This window comes from Eumetopias jubatus, unplaced genomic scaffold, assembly GCF_037043125.1.
Source record: "Eumetopias jubatus isolate StellerSeaLion01/CBP00866 unplaced genomic scaffold, mEumJub1_p1.0 scaffold_8, whole genome shotgun sequence".
Lineage (NCBI taxonomy): Eukaryota > Metazoa > Chordata > Mammalia > Carnivora > Otariidae > Eumetopias > Eumetopias jubatus.
Genome location: NW_028274814.1, coordinates 85,281,337 through 85,304,403, shown reverse-complemented (window position 1 = coordinate 85,304,403; position 23,067 = coordinate 85,281,337). Strand labels below are relative to the sequence as shown.

The 23,067-nt window shown below is 59.7% G+C and overlaps 1 protein-coding gene across 1 annotated transcript in view; it reads right to left on the bottom strand.

Moving 5' to 3' along the window:
* The window catches only part of LRP1 (LDL receptor related protein 1), a 48,006-nt gene that overhangs the window by 17,329 nt on the left and 7,610 nt on the right, over positions 1 to 23,067 (bottom strand). The window contains exons 7-40 of the mRNA XM_088025246.1: positions 21,771 to 21,953; positions 21,140 to 21,340; positions 19,742 to 19,987; positions 19,333 to 19,530; positions 17,895 to 18,099; positions 17,554 to 17,718; positions 16,659 to 16,903; positions 16,306 to 16,437; positions 15,758 to 15,985; positions 15,339 to 15,513; positions 15,160 to 15,254; positions 14,828 to 14,977; positions 14,561 to 14,701; positions 14,081 to 14,215; positions 12,090 to 12,221; positions 11,707 to 11,841; positions 11,371 to 11,500; positions 11,103 to 11,229; positions 10,540 to 10,691; positions 10,315 to 10,439; positions 9,601 to 9,978; positions 8,101 to 8,290; positions 4,454 to 4,658; positions 3,908 to 4,100; positions 3,022 to 3,147; positions 2,695 to 2,823; positions 2,287 to 2,406; positions 2,025 to 2,138; positions 1,609 to 1,758; positions 1,407 to 1,529; positions 1,052 to 1,168; positions 742 to 870; positions 369 to 491; positions 74 to 214 (exon numbers count right to left, since the gene is read on the bottom strand). Coding sequence (XP_087881372.1) covers positions 74 to 214; positions 369 to 491; positions 742 to 870; positions 1,052 to 1,168; positions 1,407 to 1,529; positions 1,609 to 1,758; positions 2,025 to 2,138; positions 2,287 to 2,406; positions 2,695 to 2,823; positions 3,022 to 3,147; positions 3,908 to 4,100; positions 4,454 to 4,658; positions 8,101 to 8,290; positions 9,601 to 9,978; positions 10,315 to 10,439; positions 10,540 to 10,691; positions 11,103 to 11,229; positions 11,371 to 11,500; positions 11,707 to 11,841; positions 12,090 to 12,221; positions 14,081 to 14,215; positions 14,561 to 14,701; positions 14,828 to 14,977; positions 15,160 to 15,254; positions 15,339 to 15,513; positions 15,758 to 15,985; positions 16,306 to 16,437; positions 16,659 to 16,903; positions 17,554 to 17,718; positions 17,895 to 18,099; positions 19,333 to 19,530; positions 19,742 to 19,987; positions 21,140 to 21,340; positions 21,771 to 21,852 — 5,437 coding nt within the window. The 5' untranslated portion in view covers positions 21,853 to 21,953. The remainder of the gene's footprint in view (positions 1 to 73; positions 215 to 368; positions 492 to 741; positions 871 to 1,051; positions 1,169 to 1,406; positions 1,530 to 1,608; positions 1,759 to 2,024; positions 2,139 to 2,286; positions 2,407 to 2,694; positions 2,824 to 3,021; positions 3,148 to 3,907; positions 4,101 to 4,453; positions 4,659 to 8,100; positions 8,291 to 9,600; positions 9,979 to 10,314; positions 10,440 to 10,539; positions 10,692 to 11,102; positions 11,230 to 11,370; positions 11,501 to 11,706; positions 11,842 to 12,089; positions 12,222 to 14,080; positions 14,216 to 14,560; positions 14,702 to 14,827; positions 14,978 to 15,159; positions 15,255 to 15,338; positions 15,514 to 15,757; positions 15,986 to 16,305; positions 16,438 to 16,658; positions 16,904 to 17,553; positions 17,719 to 17,894; positions 18,100 to 19,332; positions 19,531 to 19,741; positions 19,988 to 21,139; positions 21,341 to 21,770; positions 21,954 to 23,067) is intronic.

Genomic DNA, 23,067 nt, shown 5'->3' with positions numbered 1-23,067 from the left:
GGGCAGGTCAGCGGGGGGAGGGGGCCGCGGGGATGGGGGGCGAAGCTGGGGAGGGGCTGGGATTTGGGCCCACCTGAGCTGCTGCAGTGCGGGTTCTTGGGGGCCTCGTCGCTCTGGTCGTGGCAGTCATTTTCGCCGTCGCACGCCCACTGGCGGGAGCTCAGACAGCGCCCGTTGGCGCAGCGGAACTCGTTGGGGCCACAGGTTGGGTACTCTGGGGGTGGAGGGGCGGGGTGAGGGGGTGAGGCTGGAGGCTCCGGCGGGGCCCAGGTACAGGGAGGGCAGGGCACACCCCTGCTGCCACCCCCACTCGGCCCCCCCATCCCCCCTGCAGGCCGGCCCGCCCGCTGGGGGCCCAGCACCCTCACCACACTCGGGGGACTCGTCGGAGCCGTCCGCGCAGTCCCGGTCGTGGTCGCACACGAAGTGCTTGGGGATGCACTGGCGATTCTGGCACATGAATTCGCGGTCGTCGCACGTGCTGTTGTACACTGCGGAAGGAGACGGGCGGACGTGGCCCCTCAGCCCCCACCTGACCAGCTGCTGCCTGTCCCTGGGACCTTCGTGGGGTCCGAGTGCACAGACAACAGCCGTCTGGGTTGTAGACAGGGCTCTGCCACTAACCACCTGAGTGACGCCGGCTGAAGCACCGCCTCTCCTTGTCCTCAGTTTCCCCTTCTGCAGAGTGAGACTGTGGCCACCTGCCACCCACCCCACTCCTCACCCCCCCACGCCACTCACAGCAGCCAGCTGTGATGCTCTCATCAGCACCGTCCGCACAGTCCTTGTCACCGTCACAGAGCCAGCGCTCGGGGACACACACGTGGGTGCCGGGGCAGGAGAAGGAGGAGGGGCCACATGTCTTGCCTTCTGTTGGGGGGACAGGGAGCCGCCAAGAGATTCAGGAGCAGGCACAGCGGGCCGGGCGGTCGGCGTGACATCCCCACACTCATGCCGCCCCTCCTGTAGGAGGGTGTGTGGGTGTGTGGGTGGGGTGGGGGCGTCTGTCCCTCAGGAGCCCCTCCCTGAGCTGACCATAGCCACCCCTCACCACAGTGAGCCGCCTCGTCTGAGCCGTCCCCGCAGTCGTCACTGCCGTCACACAGCCACTGCTTGGAGATGCAGCGATGGTTCTGGCACTCAAACTGGGCCTCCGAGCAGAACTTGTCTGGGGCGGTTGGAAACCAAAGTGAGATGGGGGAGGGGACGGCAGGTCACTCTGCTGGGCAGGCAGGTGGAGGACGGCCGGGAGAGACCCAAGGCATCCCTTTGTGGGGGCTCAGCATGAGCTAGACAGGGGAGCCCTGGGTGTCCTTCTCCCAAGGGGACACTTCCCGGGAGGGAACTGAAAGGTGGACTGGGACTCCAGTGGCCATAGTGGGTGGGCGCTGGGGTGGGTCACTCACTGCAGTGGGTCTCATCCTCGCCGTGTTCACAGTCGTCCTCCTTGTCACACGTCCAGCTCATGGGGATGCAGCGCCCGCTGGGGCAGGCGAAGTAATTCAGGGGGCATCTGGGGCGCTTCACTCCTGGGGGGAGAGGGAGGCATGAGGGCACTGGCGCCCTGGAGGGCCCGCCGCCCTCCGCACACCTGGCCCGAGGCAGGACCTGGGCAGTCGCGCTCGTCGCTGTAGTCCCCGCAGTCATTGGCACCGTCACACACCCAGCTGGGGGCGTAGCAGAGGGAGGTCCGCTCACAGGGCTGGAAGCGCACTCCTTTCACCCCCAGGCGGAAGTAGCTGCTGCAGTCGGTGGCGCCTGGTAGGGGCAGGGATGCAGGTGACACCCGGTTCCCTCCACACTCCCTCCCCCGGAGCTGCCCTTGGTGTTTTAGAAAGTGGCCTGGTACCCTTCAGGGGAGGAGATGCTGACCGCCCCTTCTACTCACACCACCCCAGAGCCCAGGCCTGGAGGCAGGGGGCAGGAGCACACAGGCTGTGAGGGGACTGAGGCCGCCAAGCGAGCAGGCCAGACAGGAGGCGAGGGAGCAGGACTAGGAGGCACCGGGGAGGGGTGTCACTCACTGCAGTTCATCTCGTCAGAGGCGTCCTCGCAGTCCACAAACTGGTTGCAGCGGCTGGAGTTACCAATGCAGGTGCCGTCCCGGCAGCGGAACTCGCCCACGCCGCAGGCCGTCTCTAGAACAGCACCCACCCCAAGACCATCAGGCCAGAGTACCCCCCGCCATGGGGGCCAGGAGACCCCAGGCACCCCCGCAGAGCATGCTGAAGCAGACCCCGTGGGGCCTGGGGAGGTGGGGTGGGGCGGAAGTGGGGTCCCACTCACTGTTGCAGGGAATCTCGTCCGAGCCGTCCCCGCAGTCATCCGCCCCATTGCACCAGAGCATGTTGGACACACAGCGTCCGTTGTTGCATTGGCGGAAGGTCTTCTTGCAGCGGCGCGAGTCTGCGGAAGGGAGGGGGGGAGCGGGCCACCAGTCAGCAGCAGCTCCCGGTGGGACCTCACTCGTCTGTTCCCTTGACAACCTGCTCAGCCCTGCTCTGGGCCTGGCCCAGGGTTAGTGGTGCTTCTGCCCTTCATGACCTCCCCAGACTCCTCAGCCACAGAGTGGGTCATGGAGCTTTTGCTCCCCTCACTCCCACACCCAGCCCTGCTGGAGGCAGAGGCTGGGGAGCCTGGAGGCCAGGGGGAAGGGAGGAAGGCGGGGCGCTGAGGCTGCAGGAGGCGCCTTACTACAGTAGGATGGCTTCTCGTCAGACTTGTCCTTGCAGTGGGAGACACCATCACAAGTCAGGCTGAAGTTGATGCATTCGCCGTTGGCACACTCGAACTCATCTTGTGCCCGGCAGGAGGAGTTCACAGCTGGAGGGGGTGTGGAGGGAGCCTCATGAGCCAGGGCCCTGGGGCCTCGAATGCTTCTCCCCCTCTGCCCCCCGGAACTCAGGTCATCCTCAGTTTCTCCTTGGTGAAACTATTTGGGGGGCCAGGCTGTTGGAGTCTGGGAGGCGATGGTCCCCAGTGTGTGCCCAGGGTCCCCCACCAGTGTGCCCCGTCTCTCACCGCGGCAGGTGAGGTCCTCTTGGAGGATGCGGCCCCCTCGGCAAGAGCAGTTGACATGGCCTTGGTGAGTGAGCAGACACAGGTCCTGGCAGCCCCCATTGTTGACACGGCAAGGGGAGAGCTCGCCTGGAACAGGGACGGACGACAATGGGCTAGGAGTGTCCCCGGCTGTGCACACACAGGATGCCCACACCCACTCACACAGCTTCAGGGAGCTTCCTAGCCCCAGCCCTGGCACAGCGGCACCCAGCTGGGGGAGCAGAAATGGTGCTATGGGAGGGCCAGGGGGAGTGTTTGGGGTGGGCCTGGGGTGGAGGGGGGTTGCTCTTAGGGGGATGATGTGGGCTTCATTGTGTGCTTGGGAAGATTCAAGTCTAAGGAGCATCGTGGTGGGGCCCGGGAGTATGTGTGAGAGGCCTGGGAAAGCTATGGATCTGGGTGGGGGCCACTGGGCAAGGCAGATCCAGGGTGGGAGTGTCTCTGTGCACAGGCATGTACACGCACACGTGCACGCAGAGCACGGGCAGAGCCTGGGATGTGTGTGATCAGCTCTGGGGGCACATGTGATTCTGGGTGGGAGAAGGACTAGGGCATGTGCTGGGGTGTCTAAGGATTCAGGTGAGACCAGTGGTGGGGTAGTATGAATGTGCGTACGTGTGTGTGTGTGTGTGCACGCGTGCAAAGATGTCTTGAGGGAGCTGGAGTAGAGGAGTGTTAGGTGTTTTGGAGTTTCTTGGGGGTGAAGGTGTGTACAAGTGTATGTCTGCACATGGAGGCTCTGGGAGAATGAGACCAGGGCGTAGTGTGTACGTGTGTGTGTGCGTGTGTGTGTACGTGCTGGCACTGTGGACAGGAGAGCAAGGCTGGTGGCAGTGGCCCCACTCACAGCTGTTGGTGTCATTGGCCACGGCGATGATGCCCATGGGCTGCTGGGGGATGTCCACGCGCAGCAGCTTCATGTCGCTGCCCACGTACTTGTTGGCCCGCTGCACGGCTCGCCGCACCCAGTCGGTCCAGAAGATGTGCTCCCCGTACACAGCCAGCCCGAAGGGGTGGACTGGCTCCGACTTCAGGATCACCTGTGGCAACAGCACAGGGCCCATCGCGGGCAGGCTCGGGCCTCTCCCCAAGCCCACCCCACTGCAGCTGGCCCCACGGGCAAGGGTCTCCGGACATGGTCCAGAACGGGAAGGACCCAAAGAGGCATCTTGCCGTTTCCACACTGAACTGACGAGGAAGCCGAGCCTGCACAGGATGAGGGCCACACGCGGCCACACAGCTAAGTGGCAATGTTTGTGCCTCATTCTCCTCCGGAATCTTCCCACCAGGGGGCCTCCCTTTCTGCCTGGGCCATCTCCTTCTTGGCTGACCAGCCGTCCCCTGACCCCAGCCCACCTCGAGCCCCCTGCTCCGTTGGCGGCCCCAGACTCACATAGCGGTGAGAGCCGTCATACTCGCACCGCTCGATCTTGTCCAGGGTGGCATCGGAGAAGTAGAGCTTCTCGGCACGGTGGTCGATGGCCAGGCCGTTGGGGGTGCGGATGTCCTTCTCGATGAGAGTTAGGACATTGGCTCCCGACAGGGCTGCCCGCATGATGCTGGGGTGCTGCTCGTTCCAGTTGGTCCAGAACATCAGGCTGGGGGAAGGGAGGGCCACGGGGATCAGGAGTCAAAGCCGGGGAGTCTGTCGTGGAGGGCCCGGGCGAGGGCCAGGAATTGACCAGAACCCAAGGGTCAGCCAGGGTGTGACCCAGATGCTAGCACCCCAGGCAGCCTCACAGCCACCAAGGCCAACACAGCCCTGGCGCCCAGAGGGGCCCCAGCTGCTGCAGGGTCTCTGTGTGGGTATGCGCACGTATTTCTCAGCGTCTGGGAAATGACCATCTGCTTTTACTGAGAGACAGTGTAGCCAAGTAAGGCAGGTTCTGGGTTCCGATCGGAGCACTGCCACTTACCAGTGAGGAACCTCAGCAAGTGACTTATCTTCTCTGTGCCTCAGTTTCCTTCTCTATGAGGCAGGGATAATACTACTACCTGCCTCGTAGAATGATTGAAGGATTAAGAGTTAATGTTCATCTAATGATGTCACATGACTATTTCCCATTCTTTTATTCTTAACTGCTTTTCGCCCAGCATCCAGGACACCCCTGTGAGTGTCTCGTGTATGCCAGTGCCAGGGACACACAGATCCTACCCTCAAGAAGTTCTTGAAAAGCACCCTCTCCATAATTTCAGGCTTTTGCATATTTGGAGTCCGAGCCCCAGCTCTGCTCCTTACTAGCTCTGACCTTGAACCAGCCTCTTGTCTCTGCACCTCGGCCCCTCTCAGTAAAGGAGGTGGTGGGACCTGGCCATGATGGGTTCCTTTTGCAGGGTGGTGAGGCTCCAGAGATGGGTGTGCGTCACTTTAGGGCTGCGCAGGTACTACACTAGGTGTGACAGTGTGATCCCCAGACCACCTGCTTTGGATCTTGATCCCTGGGTCCTCTGTCCCAGAGATTCATACTCAGTTAGGTCTGGGGCGGGGCTGGGGAACCAGCACTTTCCAAGCACTCCCCAGACACGCTGCATGTGCCCCGGAGTTTGAGAAGCACCTAGCGACAGAAGAGTCAGCTCTGCTTTCCCGCTTGCTCACAGGACTGCCCCTGCCTCCCGCCCCGATGTTTCCATGTCCTGCTGCTCTGGACACAGAGTTGTCTTCTAGCTGGTGGAATTGTCTCCTCAAACCTCTCCAGGTCTCTCTCTCTCTTTTGAAAAGTAATCTCTACACCCAACGTGGGCTTTGAACTCACAACCCCGAGATCAAGAGTCACATGCTCTACCGACTGAGCCAGCTGGGTGTCCCCAAGGTCTCTCTCTTTTTAACACACCCTCTCCCCCACAAGTCTCTCCAGCGCGTCTGAGCTATAACCGCCTGCTGCTATGCTCAGGAAGGAAAAGGACACTCCCTTCCACTCTGGGAGGTGCTGGCTGCTCCCAAGCCACCGGGAGCTCAGGAAGCTGAGGCTCTGATTTTGAAGGCCCTCATCCTGGGGGAAGTGCGGGGGGGCGGTTCTGGATAGCTCTTGGAATCAGGATGGGAGTTCGGATGGTGGCATGATGCCATCAAGGATGGTGGCATCTCTCTGTGGCCTCCACAGGAGAAAATGGGTGCTGCTAGAGTCAGCCTCTTGGCGTTGTTGGTCCCCAGCCAGGGACTTCCATACCCTCAGGTAGGGCCCAATTGACTCTGTGGTAGGAAGTGGCTTTCCTTTTACCGTGACAAACTGTTACATGTGGAAGGACATGTACCACAGCTGAGGGTTCCAGGCTTGGTAAAACCACGCCCCAAGAAGGTGCTGGGGTGGCGGTGGGGGAGGGCCGGGACGAGGGGCTTTCCTGAGGGCCAGCTGTAGCGTAGGCTCAGCAGGAGTCCCTGTCCCCTTCATCTGGGTGCACACTGCCCCCCCCCCACCCCACCAGCACTCACTCCTTCTGGCCAAGAGAGGGCCTCTCCCAGACAGTTCAGCTCTTTCTCCTGCACCCTGCCCTGGCTTCAGTTCACCCAGGTCATCCTCCAGACCCCAGCTCAGGTGCTGCCTCCTTGAGGACACGTTCCTTGATATCCAGCTGGGTCAGGTCCTGTTACACACTCATAAAGCTCCCCGAAGCCTCACAGTTAACATCAAATAGGCCTGAGGTAGAGCCAAGGTCCATCTCTTCCTTCCCTGGCTCCTCGGCACATCGTTGGTTCTCAAAAGCCATTTGCTGAGTGAATGATGGAATCCCTTGGGCTCAGAGCAAAGGAACCTGGTGGGCAGCCATGAGGGAGCTTCTAGAAGCCACAGTGCTCCATCACCTCTGGATTGGGGGTGGGAGGCAGGCAGGGGTACCCAGCAGCACCACCTCTTCATGGAGGCTCCAGGCCCAGAAGCGACAGGCCCTGGGGCCAGCCCAAGACAGGTAAAGTCACCAAGGGTCACAGAGGAAAGAGAGGATCTTTGTCATGAGCCATGTATGTGCAGGCCAGGGTGAGGCAGACCAGGGAGAGGGCCCTTGTGCCGGTCTGCAGGGCCAGGCAGGCCGGGCTGAGGCTGGACTTGAGTGACATCAGGGTAAGGAATCTAGGTTCGGTACACTCCCCGTTTCTAAGCAGCTGTTTTGGGGTTTTGTTTGTCCCTTAGTTTCCTAGCAAAGCTTTGGGAAAACATTCCAAGGGTTGCTGAGTTCTGGGGAAAACAGTTTTGCTTTCACGTGGGCCAGGATTTCTAAGGTGAGGGGGTGGTTCACCAGAGGCCCACACATTGGAAATGGAGGGGGGACTGGCCCTGCAGGAGAGCGGAGCAGGTGGAGACCTGGGGGGTATTTCCTCCCACGTCCTCTTGACTCGTGCTCTGGACTCCCTCACAACCTGAGCCCAGCCTCATGGGCCATCTGCATGCCTGCTCCTGCCCATGGGGACTCCTTGACTGGGCATGGGGAGGCCCCTCACAGTCCTTCCCTGCCTAGAGCACACTTCCTCCTCCAGCAGTTGCTCAAAGCATTGCCCTGTGTCCGGGCTGCCCTTCCCTGGCCTTCCCATGTCTAGGCCCAGGGCCACAGCATGGCCTCTGGGATGCCTCTTGGTCATCACACAATGTCCTATACCGGGCTCTGCGCTTCCCAGCACTATGGTTTCTCTCCCCAGCTAGGTGGTTTAAATGGGCCCAGATGAAGGCTTCCATACAGCAAGTGTTCAGTGAACAATCTTTGCCTGAAGCTTGGCATGCCAGAAACACAGAGGACCTACTACGTACCTTGACCATGGCTCTATGATGAATGAATCAATTCATCATTGAGCCAGAATTGTCCTTCAGAGTCCCCCTGATCCTCCCCTTGGTTCAGGCACCGGAAATATTATTGTCATATTACAGATGAGGAAACTGAAGCTCAGACAGTTCATATAGCTGGTCCAAGGTCACAAAGCAAGGAGGTAGCGGATCTCGGGGGACAGTCAGTCTCTCCTACCGCTACACCCCCACCCGGGGCTGCCTGGGGCAGCTCCTGCCACCCTGTGGCCTAGCCCTCCCCGCTCCCTACTCCCTGCACCCAGCAGCTCACTTCTGGCACTCATCCAGCACAAAGGCCCGTGGGTGGTCGTCTCCTGACATGGTAATGACCGTCTCACGCTCGAAGGCCCCTGGGCGGGTCTGGTCGACTGTGTGGCGGGTGATGGTGGATGTTGTGTAGCTTGTCCAGTAGAGGGTGTCCCAGCCACGGTGATAGGCCAGGCCTTCCACAGAGCCCACATCTGCAAGGGGAGAGGAGCCATCGTGGGTCGGGATGGGGCCAGGGAGCAGAGCCGAAGGGGGATGACGGCCTGGAGCACCCACTCCTCTGGCATATGTGGGGCTGTATGGGGATGTGTGGGAGCTGGGGGGCACGTGGAAGCGCAGCCCTGGGCACCCCCAACCCCCCCGTCCTTCCCTATTTTCTATGCAAATGATCCATGGTGCATCTCCCTGACCCCTCTTCCTGCGTCTCCCCACAGCCGGGGAGAAATGGCTTTATGGATTTTGGTAAATCACACCCGACTTGGGCTGTCCTGGGAGCTTCCAACTGAACAAGACCTGAACCGGATTGTTCGTAAACATCCTAAACTCTGGTTAAAGAATTAAGTGCACGATGACTAGTGCAACCATAGCCCAAGAGAAAAAGCCTCGGGTTTTCGTGGCTTCTAGCTGTATGACGCTGCGCTTGCCAGAAGGCTGCAGCATTAGAAGTACTGTAGCTTAAACAATGGTCTGAAGGGAGGGGACAGTTCTTGCCAGTCTCTCCTGATCAAGCTACGGTTGAAGAGTATCTAGTTTAGCTTTGGACACATTTTTAGACAGGCGCGTTCTGCGTGGAGCGGGACATGTCCAGAGGAAGTTCAACGGACATATGTATACCACCGCTGGATACCAGCATCTAGTTCTGTGACTGGCAGGTCTTTGTGGACAGGATGAATGAAGGAATGAGCAAATGAGTGAGTCAAAGGACCAGGGGTTATCCAGCCAGAAGAGAAAACCGTAGCGGAACAAAACAGCGCTTTGCAAAGATCCGAACAGCTGTTCTAGGCTGCTATCTCTAGCTCTCAGTACTCTCTGTGGAGCATGCACACGTCCTGTGCTGAGCTAAGCTGTCATACCTGCCCTTCAGGTGACCCTCTCTCTCTATGCACACGAGACATCTGAGGCTTGGACAGCGGAGGAAACTGGCCCAAGTGCCTGAAATCCTGTGTCTGGGGTTGAACCCAGACTCTCTCTGCAGCCTGTGCCGTGAGTCCCGGCCACAGAGAGCAGAGCTTTGGCTTATTCTCTGCCACCTGGGGGCAAACTAGGGCCAGAGGATGAAGGAAGAGGGGAGGCGACTCCGACTCCAAATGAGGAGAAACTTTCCAAGTAACTATAATGGGTGCAGTGTGGTTAGCTGGCGAATTGTCAGGGATGCAGTCACAGCTGGGATTCAGATCTGGGGCACGGTGGGCGGGCTGAGGGCTTTTCTCCCCTCAGGCGGTGCCGGTCCTCCCCAGAGCCCTCTACCCTCCCCTTCCCGGGGAGGATCAGGGTCTGGGCTCACTTTCCACAATGGTGGTCCTCTCCGAGCCATCGTCATTGATCTGCTGGATGTTCCCGAAGTGGATGTCGCTGAAGAAGATGCGGTTGGGGGTGCCCGGGGAGGTGCCTGCTCGGTAGTCGAAGGCCAGAGCGATGACATTCTTCATGTGCTCAGGATCCTCGAAGGGCTGCACGGGCGCGTTGAGGTTGCGCTCGTCAGACAGGTGGATGCTCTTGAGAATGGTGCGCTCTGAGTAAAGCAGGTAGCCGGCGTACTCGCGGCACGATGCCCCGTCTTCAGCCAGCATCCCGTGGGCACAGGCACAGGCCCGCTGCCCACCGCCCCGGTACAGGCACAGCTGCTGGCACCCACCATTAGCCACCGCACACACATTGGTGCCTGGTGGGAGGGTGCGGGGAAGGAGATGGTCACAGAGGGTAGGGCCCACCTTGGGCAAAGGCTCACTGGTGCCTCCAACCTCTCGGCTGGTGGAGACTCTGGCTGCGGCACCACTGGGCCTCAGCACAGGCAGCCCTCCTGGCCTCTGTGCTCGGCACCCGGACCAGTCCTAGAGCTCCTCAGCCTCTCTTCCCCACTCTCGGCTCTCTGGGGCTGCTGCAAAGTGCCCCTGTGGGTCCTGCATCTCTCCCAGCCCCTCTCACTCCGGGGGATCACTCCCAGGCCAGGGGGCCCCCCCGTGTGCCTCTCCTGCCTGGCCCAGGGCCCCAGCCTCACCTTTCTGGCGGTCCCGGTTGAAGACTTTGATGTCTTTGAGCTGGACACCGATGCCCGTTCTCAGCGGCACAGACTCTGTAGCATTGTCCTTACTCCCACGTTTGATGGAGCCATTGGCATGAGTCCTGGAGGGGAGGGAAGGGCTAGGCCGTGAGCAGGGCCTTGACGGAGGCCAGGAGGGCGGGAATGGATGGCGGAGGAGAAGACCAGGGTAGAAGCCCTCACCTGTCACTCCAGTAGATGAAATCCTCAAACACAGACACGGAGAACATGTCCATGTTATTGCTGGACAGAACCACCTCACGGTTCTCGCCCGTCTCCAGGTCAATCCGCTCAATCTTGTCTGTCCGAGCGTCACACCAGTATAGCTTCCCATCCTATAGCCAGAGGCACCCACCTCACCTCCAATGCCCAGTGCTCCCCGTCAGCCCCAGTGTCCTGGGCCACAGGGCGTGTCCCACTCACTCCTGCCTCCCGTGTCTTCTCTTTCTTCCTCCATATCCTCCCCGCCCTCTGACCTGCCGATCTGACAACCTCTAGGCATGGCTTCAGTCCTTGCTTCTGCGTGACGGCCCCCCTACCCTCTCTGGGGTGGGAGGAGTCCCACTCTGGGTCGGGAGCTGGGCCAGAAGACCCCGTGACTACCTGGGTCCATATCTCCCCACCGAATAGGGCCTCATCACAGGGAGAGTCAACGGGGAGCAGAGCACAGGGTAAGGGGAGCCTCCCCGCCCAGAGCATGGGGTCCGGATGTCCCCTGGGCTCCAGGGCCAAGCCTGCACCCAAACCTGGTAGTCCACCGAGATGCCATTGGGCCAGCTGATGCTGACATTAACCAGCACGACTCGCTCAGTACCATCTAGCCGAGACCGCTCAATACGTGGATACTGGCCCCACTCAGTCCAGAACAGATACCTGTGGGGCGGAGGAGGTAGGAGTTGGGGGTCAGTCCCCAGACCATGGAGGAGAGAGGGTCTCGTCAGTGCAGGCTGTGGAGAGTGACCGGGCCAGACCCGAGCCAGGGTTGGGAACTGGGCAGCCTGTCCAGCTTCTCACCCCTTCTCTGGGTGGACAGTGATGGCCCGGGGCTTATCCAGACCCTGGGAGATGACCACGTAGCGGAAAGAGCCATTGAGCCGGGCGACCTCGATGACATCAAAGCCCTGGTCAGTCCAGTAGATGTTGCCTGAGGAGGAAGCGGGTGGAGATCAGGGGGACTGGGTGGAAACGAACGCATGTACCCGGTCCCTTTCCAGCCTCTAGATCCCTGCTGCTTCCCCATCTATTCTGGCTTACTCCTCCTCGGACTGCTTCTGAGATCCCACATGCCCCCACCAGGCCTCTGCCTCACCTGGAGGCCCCCAGTCCACCCAGGACCCTCTCATGGCTCACCTGCGATCCAGTCCACGGCGATGCCCTCCACGCGGCCAATGCCATTGGTCACCACATCCTCGCGCCATGTCTGGTCTCGCTTAGCCCGGCTAATGGTGCTTAGGCCCATGTCCACCCAGTAGATGGTGTCATTTTCTGTAGGTAGAGGGGCCAACATGAGGATGTCCCGCAAGGTGGGGGAAAAGTGGGGGGGGGTCAGAATCAAATGGTGTCAAGATGGAGGTGAGTACTGGGGGGGAGGAGGCTTGGGAGGGAAGACGGAGCCTGAGGGGGAGGGTAGCTGTGTTGTCTCCCCCTCCTGCTATGGTCAGGCAGCCTCTCACTGGGCTCCCACACCACCGCCAAGGTAATGTCCCACTCCCTCCTGCCACCAAATCACTCACCAGCATGGAAATCAATGCCGACAGCCAGGGACGTCCCCGACACTGGGACCAGGGCATCTGACTTGTCATTGGGATCCAAGGGGATTCCCCGGATTCCCTCATGCACAGAGTACAGGAGAAAGGAACCCACACCTGAAACACAAGGACACTCAGGCACGGGCCTCACTGACACCCGTTTAAGCTTGGGGTCTGTCACTCTCAAACCTATTGTTCTCTGCTTCTTTTTGGTATCTTCTCCCAGCCATCACTCCTCCCCGCTCAACGCACAGATACACTCACCTTAGCCTGAGGCCTGCAGCTTGGGCTGGGAGGTCATCTGGCTGATGGGGTGTGGGGGGTGGGAAAGGAGAGAAGCTCTGGGGAAGCACCTGCAAGACTGCTAGCGCCCACTAGAGGGCAGAAGAGACCTGGATTTCTCTCTCCTGAAGGGGGCCCTTTAGTCCTGCTTCACTCAAGGCAACACTGCACCCTCAAAAGCTGTTAGGGAGAACCTGGGGAGGTTCAGACAAGACAATGGAACTAGATGACTCCTCAATGAAGACTTCCATCTTGGGTTGCTCTTCGTCCTCCCCAGTCTGGCCTGTGCCATCCATACCCTCTCTCAAACACCTAAAACTCAACATCCCTGATTCCTCACTCCTGAGCCAGTCTCATTCTGTTTTCCCATTTCTTCTTTTTTTTTTAAGATTTTAAAAAATTACTCATTTGAGAGAGAGAGAGACAGAGAGCGAGAGAGAGCAGGACTCAGGGGGAGGGGCAGAGGGAGAGGGAGAAGCAGACTCCCCACTGAACAGGGAGCCTGATTCGGGACTCGATCCCGAATCCCCAGGACTATGACCTGAGCCAAAGGCAGACGCTTAACCGACTGAGCCACCCAGGCGCCCCTCTGTTTTCCCATTCCTTATGTGGCACCACTATCAACATGAGCCAGAATCCTCCACTGCCTTTATCCCTTGCTACAGTGTGCCCCGGATGAATCCCCCAGTAAGCTCTGGTTTCTCAGCCTCCGTGAAAAAAAGGATTCGTGGTCAAGGGAGTTTGGAGCAACCCCAAACATTAGAGTTTTCTCTTGAGAAAATATCTCAGTGCAGATCTGCATATTCAAGACTCTGAGAAGTTCTGCAGCAAAAAACACTTAAACTTTGTTCAACCCAGTGCTTCTTTCTGTAACATCTACCCACATCAAAGAGGGAGGTTCCCAGAGCGCACTTTGGGAAGTGCTGTCCTGGGGCAAATTCATAAATCAGTCAGCAAGTTCTTGTGAAATGTCTGAGTCTCACCCCTTCTCTTCAGCCCAGCTGCTAAGCCCCATCTCCTCACACCGGGATCACGCTAATAGCCTCCTAACTGGTCTAACTGCCTCGGTTTCTCCCTCCCCCACCCAGCCGGCTCTCTGCCGCCAGGTTAATCTGCCCCAAACACCACTTTCCAGGCACTCCTTGCTGAGAAGCCACAGGAGGCCCGCCCTACCCCACAGCCCATCACCTACGATCCGCCCCCCACACTCTGCCCGCCCCTCGGGCTTGGTGCCTGGGGCAGGGGGCTGCACACATCCTCCTCTTGCTCTGGACCCCGTGCCTCACTTGTCCTCTCTCCTTTGATCCACGAGCTCAAATCCTGCTTGTCCTACAGAACCCAGCTCACAGCACACCTCTTCCATGAAGCCCGCCCTGGCGCTGCCTGCCGACATCTCTGTCTCCAAAACCCTCCTGCAGGCACTGGAGAGCCTCCTCACAGTCCAGTTTCCCCTCCGGGTTAGCCCCCTCTCAGGTTAAGACTGTGGCACAGGGACAGGGACTTCTGCCCCCTGGCTTCCCTGGCAGCACCCGACATGGTGGGGGCTTACTAAGCACCTAACCCAGGAGGCACTTAATAATATGTGATAAATTCAGCCCTGTCCCCAGGGTGAGAGGCAGCAGGTGGGGCGGGAGGGTGGGGGGAGGGGTCAGGGCCGGCGGGGGGGGGGGCAGCTGGGCGGTTTGGGCACCGACCCTCGCAGGCTTGCTGGCCGCTCCGGAGGCTGTAGCCGGCGGTGCACATGCAGGAGCGGGTCGACTCGGATGTGGGCAGGCAGAGCTGGGAGCAGTCACCGTTGTTGACGCTGCAGGGGTTGGTGCCCTCGTGGTCTGGGGGTGGGTGGGAGGCACAGAGAAAGAAAGGGTTGAGGTGGCCCTCCTTGGGACCTCAGTGTCAGGCTTGCGCTGCCCGGGGACAGGATGGTCACTGCCTTCACCCTGGACCTTGTGGGGGTTACCACCCAAACCCCACCCAAGTCTTTTGTCCCGGCAGGCCCCTGGCTCTTGTGACCAGGGTGGCTGTCAGCACGTATGGTTACCTTTGTGAGAATGAGAAAGAGGAGCCCCTTTGGGTGCTGAGCAGAGTCTAACCCGTGCTCATTCCCATTCACCTCCTTGCCCAGGGATTCCTCTCTGTACCCCAGCCCCTGCCTGTGGCCCTGGCCCCAGTCTCACCCAACTGGATGCTCTCGTCGTAGACCTTCATGTGCATCACCAGGGTGGTGCTGTTCCGCAGGACCACGGACTCCGAGCCGTCAGCCTTGTTGCACGTGCCCATCTTCTCTGACACCTGATCTGCCCACCACAGCTTGTCCCCTGGGTAGGCAGGAGGGGATGAGACCCCGGGGAGGGTCCCACCCCCGGAGGGTCCCACCCCCAGCCCAGCCCAGCCCAGCCCAGCCCAGCCCATCCCCGTCCCTGCTCCCACCCAGCAGCCCTCACCCATGATGGCCAGGGCAGTGGCCTTGCCCAGCTGGCTCCGCATGGTGTCGATGACCTCCAGCCCACTTCCGTCCAGGTTGCAGCGGCTGATGGTGTGGTTGCCAGAGCTGATCCAATAGAGTTTGCTTTCAGGGAAGTCGATAGCCAGGCCTGAAAGAGGTGGGTGTCACTGCCAGAAAGCCTGGCCCCTGGGCTGGGGGCTGAGGGATGTGTGGTCTTGGGGGAGGATGGTGAGGACACGCACTAAGCTAGGAGTTCGGGAGACAGAGGGACAATAGAGGGACCCCGAGGAATTAGGGAAGAGCTGTAGCGCAGGCAAGGCAAGCTCGTACCCACAGGGCCCTTCTGGCCACTGAAGAGCAGGGTACGGTTGCTGCCGTCCATGTTGGCCATGCTGATGTTGTCCCCGTCGGTCCAGTAGAGCTTCCTGGGAAGGTGCAGGAAGGTGAAGTCAGACCCCTCTGCTCCTGCCCCACACCCCACACTCCCCAACCCTGGGCCCTGGACTCACCCACGCAGTGGGTGGACCACCAGGCCATGGGGCTGCTCCAGGCCCTGCACCACCGCATTCTTGAAGGAGCCGTCCAGCCGGGCCACATTGATCTGCTTCTTGTTAGTGTCGTAGCTTGTCCAGAACAGGTTTCGGGACACCCAGTCCACAGCCAGCCCGTGGGCATTTGGCAAGTCTGGGGGGGGCACAGAAGGGAGTTGGAGGTTGGGTGTTTGTGGGGCATAGGTCAGGAGGCTGGAGGAAGTGGGGGATTGGCCTGGTTTGGGGGGGCAATGGGGATTGGGACCCCAGGGTTGGAGCACTGAGAAGGAGGAAGATTTGGAAAAGGAGTATCAGGAACAAGGGGACCAGGGATGGGAGGAAGGCCTGGGTGGGGGGGCGCCCACACCCACTGCGGGGGTCCAGGGCGAGGGCAGAACCTGCAGAGACGACAGTCTCCACGCCCGTGCCGTTGATGAAGGCCCGTTTGATGGCCTGTGTCCTCACGTCGGACCAGTAGACGCGCTGCTCGCGGGCATCATAGTCCAGCACCGTGACATTGTCAATATCAGGCACCGTGAAGGAGATGATGTAGTTGTAGTAGGGGGCATCTAGGTCCACCCCCCGGATCTCCATCTGACGTGCGTACAGCAGGAACTTCTTAAACTCTGTGGGGCACGGGGCAGGTCACTGAGGGCAGCCCCCTACCTTCATGCTTCCCACCCACCCAAATGAGGGTCCCTCCTTCTTCTGGTCCCTTCCATTTGCAGCTGGCCATTGGCTTTCAGGAAGTGCCCCCGTTGGGCGTCACCTCCCTGCCTGAGTTCCTGCATCTTCTTACAGTGGCTGTCTCTGGAGCCTCTCCCAGCAGCCCCCCACTCCCCCGACTGGGACTGTCTACCTTCGCTTACAGCCGTGAGCCTGGGTACCCGACCCCTTCCCTGTCGGCTTCAGTTCACCAGTGGCTCTTGAGGGAGGGGCCTCCTACCATAGCAGGTGGTGTTGTCCCTGTGGAGCTTCATGAGGTGGGGGCAGGCGCAGGAGACGGTCCGGTTGTAGTTGATGAGACACAGGTGGGAGCAGGGGCCCCGGCCCCCATTGGCCTCACAAGGATTGGGAGCTGGGGTTGGGGGAGAGGAGAAGTGAGGGCGTCCTGTGACTTGCTGGCCCCTACCTTTCTCACCTGGGCCACCCCCTCCTCACCACTCTCCTCCTCCCCGTTGCAGCAACGCCCGCGGCTGGCCCATCCCCCCCATCTTGGCACAGCCCCTCATGCTCTCACGGCCCCCTCTCTTCCCGAGGGCTTCTGCAGAGGCTGCTGGCCCCTCTATGGCCCCTTACCCATGGGCTGCCGGGAGGGGTGGTACACCTGCAGATCAAAGGGCTGGGTATTGGTCCTCTGTACCACGGTGACATTGTGGCCGGTCCACTTGTTGGCCTTGGCCAGCGTGTTTGTCCGCCAGTCCGTCCAGTACACCTCCCCCCCATACAGCGTCACTGCAAACGGGTGCGATAAGAACTCGTGTCCCCGAAGCACCTCCATGTGGCCGGAGCCGTCGTAACGGGCTGAGTAAATGGCGTCTGACCTGAGAGCGTGGTCGGGGCAGAGTGAGGATGCTGGCTGGGGCCAGGCCCTGGCCCTGGCCCCCCGGCCCCCCCCACCAACAACACCCGAGCACACTGGAGCAGTCCTTCCTCCCAGGCCAACAATGTGGAGAGACCCAGAGTGGTTCGCCGTCTAGGATCCCAGCTCTCAGATCCCCATTCCCAGGCCCTGAATCTCCTGGCTCACTTCTCCATAGGGCCACAGTTGGCACACACGGGGCTTTGAGGAGGTTGGGAAAAGGCACCCCCTCTGAGCAGACCAGTTAGAAGAAGTTTCCCCTTCCCCTGGGCAGATAAAGCCCCTGAGCAGAGTGCACAGATTTGTGAGTGAGGACGAGAGGCTGCATTCCAGCCTCGCCCACACCTGGGCCAGTCCCCCACCATCCCCGTGCAGGGTGACTGTCCTGCTTCCACCCTCTTCTTCCCATCCCTCTTCCCCCAGCCCAGCCTCACTCGCCCTTCACCTCAGTCCTCCCACCGGGCCTAGCCCTTGGCCGCCCCAGTTCTGGCTCCAGCTGCCCAGGCCTTTTTACTACCAAGTCCTGAGACTCCCGACCCCACCCTGTCCCTGGAGGGGAAGCGGGGCGGCGGGGGGATGGAGGCCTCTGGGGACGTGGTGGGGGGCGCTGACCTGGCATCGATCCAGAGGATACGCTTCTCCAGGTAGTCCACGGTGAGCCCGTTGGGCCAGCCCCCAGAGCCTGTCTCCCGGTGGATGGTGCGGCGCCCAGCCCCACTCATGGAGGCGGCCTCGATGCGGGGCAGGCTGGCATCCCAGTCTGTCCAAAACAGGATCCTGGGGGATGGGGAGGGGGTCAGGGGGGCCAAGTTCGAGGGCCTGGAGCGGGGCTATTATAGGGGTAAAGGGCAGAGGGGGTGAATAGCATTTGAAGAGACAGGTGTCCCTGACCTGGCTGAATGAGGTTTCAGAGGGGACCGTGGGGCCAGATTAGGGCTGGGCAGGGTCCTCACCCATCCCGTGGATCCAGCGCGATTGCCCTCGGGTGCTCAATGTCACCAGCCAGGAGGGTGGTCCGAAGGGTTCCATCTAGCTTGGCCACCTCAATCTGGTCCAGGTTACTCTCTACCCAGTAGATGTTACCTGCAATCCAGTCTACAGCCAGACCCTCGGGGGTGGCCAGGCCATACTGAATCACCACCTCGAAGCTAGTCAGGGCTAGTAAAGAGAAGATCATGGGTGTGAGATCACAGTAGACTAGGAAGCCTGGATGACTCACCCTCCACCCTGACACTGCCAATATCTCTGATGCACCCTGGCTTTACCTGGGGTTCACAGACTCCCCCCCGACTCTCCTCACCCAGGCCCCCTACCCCACCAGGAGGTCAAATAGGAGAGGAGAGGCCTAGTTTCCAGAACCCTGAAGAAGGGGAGGTCACAGCTTTCCTCTGCTTGCAGCTCTGTGAAGGGCTAACTGATGGAAAGAGGTCAGAGCAGAGGGTGGAGGCTTTGGGGGATAGACATAGAGTCAATCTGAGGAGGACAGAACTTTCTAGAAGTCACTTCATAAACTGTCTTGAAGATTTATCCATGGAAGTATATATATATATATATTTTTTAAATATATTTTTCCATGGAAATATATGTATATTTATATTTATAATTATTTTTTAAAACTGTTGCATAGTGTGAACATTATCACAGTTTACTTAGCCATCCCCTCGTTGATGAACATTTGGGATGGTTCCAAGTTTTTCTATTAGAAACAATACAAACTCCTCTAGTAAAATGTTTTTCTTTCAAGTCTTTGCTCAGATGTTGCCTTCTCAGGGGGCCTTCCTTGACCACCCAATTTAAAATGTCAACCCCCATTCTCCCTACCCCCCACTCCACCTCCTTTCTTGATATCCACAGCACTATCCCCTCTGCTATATTCCATGCTGTACCCGTTTGTTTTGTTTATATCTGATGTTTCCCCTGGTGCGTAAGCTCCATGAGGGCAGACGTTTTGGCCTGTTTTGGTCACTGCTGTCTCCCCAGGGCTCCGTGTGTATGGCAGGTGCTCAACATGTGTGTTATAATGACAGATGTCTGTGATGGGTCGGGCTGCCTTTGGACAGAAGGCAGGATTCAGGTACCCTATCCCTAAATGGCTTTTGCTTTTAAGCCTGCCGTTCTAGGATTTGGGGAGCTCCAGGCCATTCCAAAGAAAGGCTGATCATTTTGTTAATTATCAGGCTGGCGGCTCTGCTGACGATAATTACGGGGCGTCAGGAACTGAGACCCACAGCAAAATCTAACCCAATTAACGAGAATGTGGGGGATGGGGGAGCTAAGGGCCTCGGCTTCCGGGCAGCCTGGATCTGGGTCTGCAGCTCTGAGCACCCAAGTGCCCCTTCTCTGCGCGCGCCGCCCGCATCAGTCCTAGGCCCGCAGGAGGGGGGCGGTCACCTCCGTTGTCCAGCAGCTTCCCGCGGTAGATCTTGTCCTCCACCACATCGGTCCAGTAGAGGGCGCTCTGGCTGAGGTGGAAGTCCAGGGCGATGGTGTTGCGCAGGCCAGGCACCAGAACGCTGTAGTCTCCTTTGTGAAGGTCGATGCGCCGGATCTCATGGCGGTTGGAGAAGATGATGAATGGCTTGAAGGGGTCTGAGAGGGGTGGGAGATAGGGGTCAGCATGGGGCTTGCTGCCTCAGAGCCACCCTGTCCAGGAGCAGGTGGGGTCTCTGTTGGCCCGCGGCCTGGTCATGGGTGGAAACCGCAGCCTTTGGCATCTGGCAGCCCAAACCCAGCCAACGGCAGCTCGGGGGCCTGCCTCAGCCTGCCCAGCCTTCCCCGCCACCTTTCACCCGTATGTCACCTAGGCTGCGGCAGCTCTCGCCGTCTGGCTCCAGCACCCAGCCCTCGTAGCAGGAGCACTTCACGCTGAACTTGTTCTGGTCGCACTTCTGGCTACACTTGAGGTGCTTGGCACAGTAGCTCTGGATCTGGCAGGTGTGGTTGTCGGGCCCCAGCTCCATGCCCAGCGGGCATGAGCACACAATGCCTTCGCCAGGTGCCACTGAGCAGTTGTGGCTGCAGCCTCCGTTATTTAGAGAGCACTGGTCTGCAGGGTGGCCAGCAGGGGACAGGACCAGGGTCAGGAGCCGGGACGAGGCAGGACCACGGCCTGACTGGGCCCCAAGTCCTGGGCGGCCCAGACAGAGCCCCAGCTCCCTGCCCGTGGCATCCTTCTTTTCCATTTCTGGCCAAGCCTCTGTCCCACCACTTCCCAGGCTCCCTCAGGGCCAGGGTTGGGAACCCGGCACCCCCCACTGGGACCAGGAGGAGCAACCCCACATCATGGCAGCATCTGGTCTCCGTTTCCCTGCCCCTCCTTGAGCCCATGGCTTTTCGCCTCTCTCGGAGGGCTGCCCTTTCCTCGATCTCCCCTGATTTGGGTGTGATTGGGGTGGGGTGTGGTAGGGAATGTCCTGCCGGGTTCTCTGACACACCCTGAGAGCTGTCAGCCGTTCTCCGGGCCAGCCCCAGCCTGCTTCCTCTCCCACTCCTCTCCCCGAGCGACAGATGCTCTGCCTCTGCAGAGGAGACAGGCGGTCTGCTCTCCTCCTCATCCCCACGTCACACCACGCAGCCCTCCCTGACCCCTATTTGTTCTGCTCCTTGAACGCACAGCCTCCTCGCCAACCCCGCCCCCCCCCCCCGCCCCCGTCGCTGTACAAGATCTAACCATCCGTCCTCGGGAACCCAGTTAAATCCCTGCCTCCTCTGGGAAGCCTGCCCTGACCGTATCAACCCGCAACCCTGGTGCCTTCATTTTTAAAAGCAGCTCCACGCTGTTCTGCCAGCTGGGTGTGGGCGAGGGGCCGTGCCTGCAGGAAGGGGTTGCACTGTGCTCTCTCCACAACACTTTAGCAGCCCTGTGGCCTTGGTCCAGTTATTTAACCCCTCTGCCTCAGTTTTCTCATCTGGAAGATGGAGATGATAATTCCATCGGCCTCACAGGGCCGTCTGAGGGATTAATATGCTATAATAGTGTGGCGGGCTCGGCATAGCCTCTTGCCCAGGTGAGTCTGAACTCAACAAGGGTTGTTGATAACTGCTCTGGGGGTGTCCTGCCCAGCAGCCTGCTTTCCCGCTTTGAGACCTCTCCCCACAGAGCCTGTCCTGCTCCACCGGCGCTGGCCCCAGCCCAGACGCCTCACCCAGCCACCCTCCCTACTCCTGTCCTGGGGCCTCTCCTAGGCCTGGGCCTCACCGCAGAGCTCGCCCTCATCCGAGCCATCTCCACAGTCGTCGTTGCCATCACACAGCTTGTCGAGGGGCAGGCAGACTGAGGTGTTGTTGGCGCAGGGGTGTGAGGGTGGCCTGCAGGCCAGGGACTCGCAGTTCTCCTCATCTGAGTTATCCTCACAGTCACTGTCGCCATCACATACCCATGCTTTGCTGATGCATCGAGCTGAGGGATGGGTATGGTATGAGGGGCCAGGCTGGGACAGGAGGACTCTCCATGCCCTTCTTCCCAGACCCAGTGGGCTTCTCTAATAGGGCCATGATTGTAATGCCTTGGGGTCCACTAGGAACCTTGAGGCCTTCTCTGTCAGATTCATATAGGCAACAGAGAAAGCAAGAATCTGCAGAGGGTGCTGAAGCTCAACTCTGGTGGTGACAGTTTTGGTTCCCAGGGCCCTTAGTGCAGACCCTGGCCCCTTCACTACTTCCCCCAAGCATCATGCACAAAATTCTGTTTGCGCCCTTTGCCTCGCAGTGTTCCTTCCCCCCACCCCTCCCAGCATAGCACTGTCTCCCTTGCCACTCCCCGGCTCTCAGTATGGTCTCCTCCTGTCCATATTGCCCCAGTCCAGGCTCCCACCCATCCTTCTTTTTACCAGAGTCCTTGCAGCCAAACTTGACGTTGGGGTCACAGACGTGGGTCACTCCCTCACAGCTCTTTTCATCACTGGAGTCCATGCAGTCAGTGTCTCCATCACAGCGCCACCGTAGGGGGATGCACAGACTATCCAGCCGGCACTGGAACTCATCATTGTGGCAGCCGCCAGGAGGCCTCGTGGCTGCAGGGGACAGAGGGAGGGCATGGGGGGGAGGGGCTCCAGGTCAGCCATTCCCATGTCTGCCTTCCCAACCCCCCTCCTATTCTGCCTAGTCCAGAGCTATGAGCTGAGGCAGGGATGGAGAGTTCTCTGAGCCCTGCTGACCCTTCTCAGAAGCTAACTTGGAGTCAGGAAGGTCACCCCTCCCAGAACCCCAGCAAGCAGCTGGCTAGTCAATAATCTCTATTTTACACACCGGTGATCTATTGGCTAAGCAATTTGCTAGGCCAGAGCTCATAGCACACCCCCCCCCCTTCGCCCAGCCTCCGTTTGACCCAGGAACTCCACAAACACTTATTGAGTGCCTCTGGTGTGCCGGGCACTGTTCCAGGTGCCAGTGTGAGCAAGACAAAATCTTCACGCTGACGGAGCTCAAGGTCTAGCAGGGAGTGATCAAAGCCATGGAGACGAAGCTGGGTCAAGGTGAGAGAGAGGGGTGGGGATGCCACCGGGTAAGATGACCAAGGAAGGCCTCCAAGCAGGAGATGTTTGAACAGAGGCCTGAATGACGTGAGCCATGAGAATCCCAGGAGGTGCAGCTCAAGCAGAGGGAACGGCAGGTGCAAAGTCTCAGAGACAGGACCATGCAGGGCATATACGTAAAATGCCCAAAGTGTATTTGAGGCTGCGCGGCTGGAGTAGAGTGAAGGAGGAAATGAGCACAGGAACACAGGTCAGCGAGGCGGTGGGAGCCCTGCAGGCTGGAGGGCAGGGCTGGGGAGTGATGTGACTCATGTGCTGCACCGAGATCTGACTCAGGAGGCCGGGAAGCAGCAGGAGCGGCACCCGGAGGCACCCACTGGTGACGGTGCAGGAGCGTCACCTCCCTCTCATGCTGCTGTCTGCTCCCCACCACCCCCCACCACCCCGCCGCCAATCGGTCAATGCCTGCATCTCAGCAGTGGCCTCCGAGCTGAGCTTCCTTCCTCGGGGGCCCCTGAACCTCTTTCTAATTGGATCCCCTTCTAGGATTGTCCTCTGAAAGCACCTCCTCCATCTTATCACCTTCCAGCTTCAAAGTCTTTCAGAGGCTCCAGTGCCTGACTTTCACCTGCCGATGTCATCTGCCCCCGTC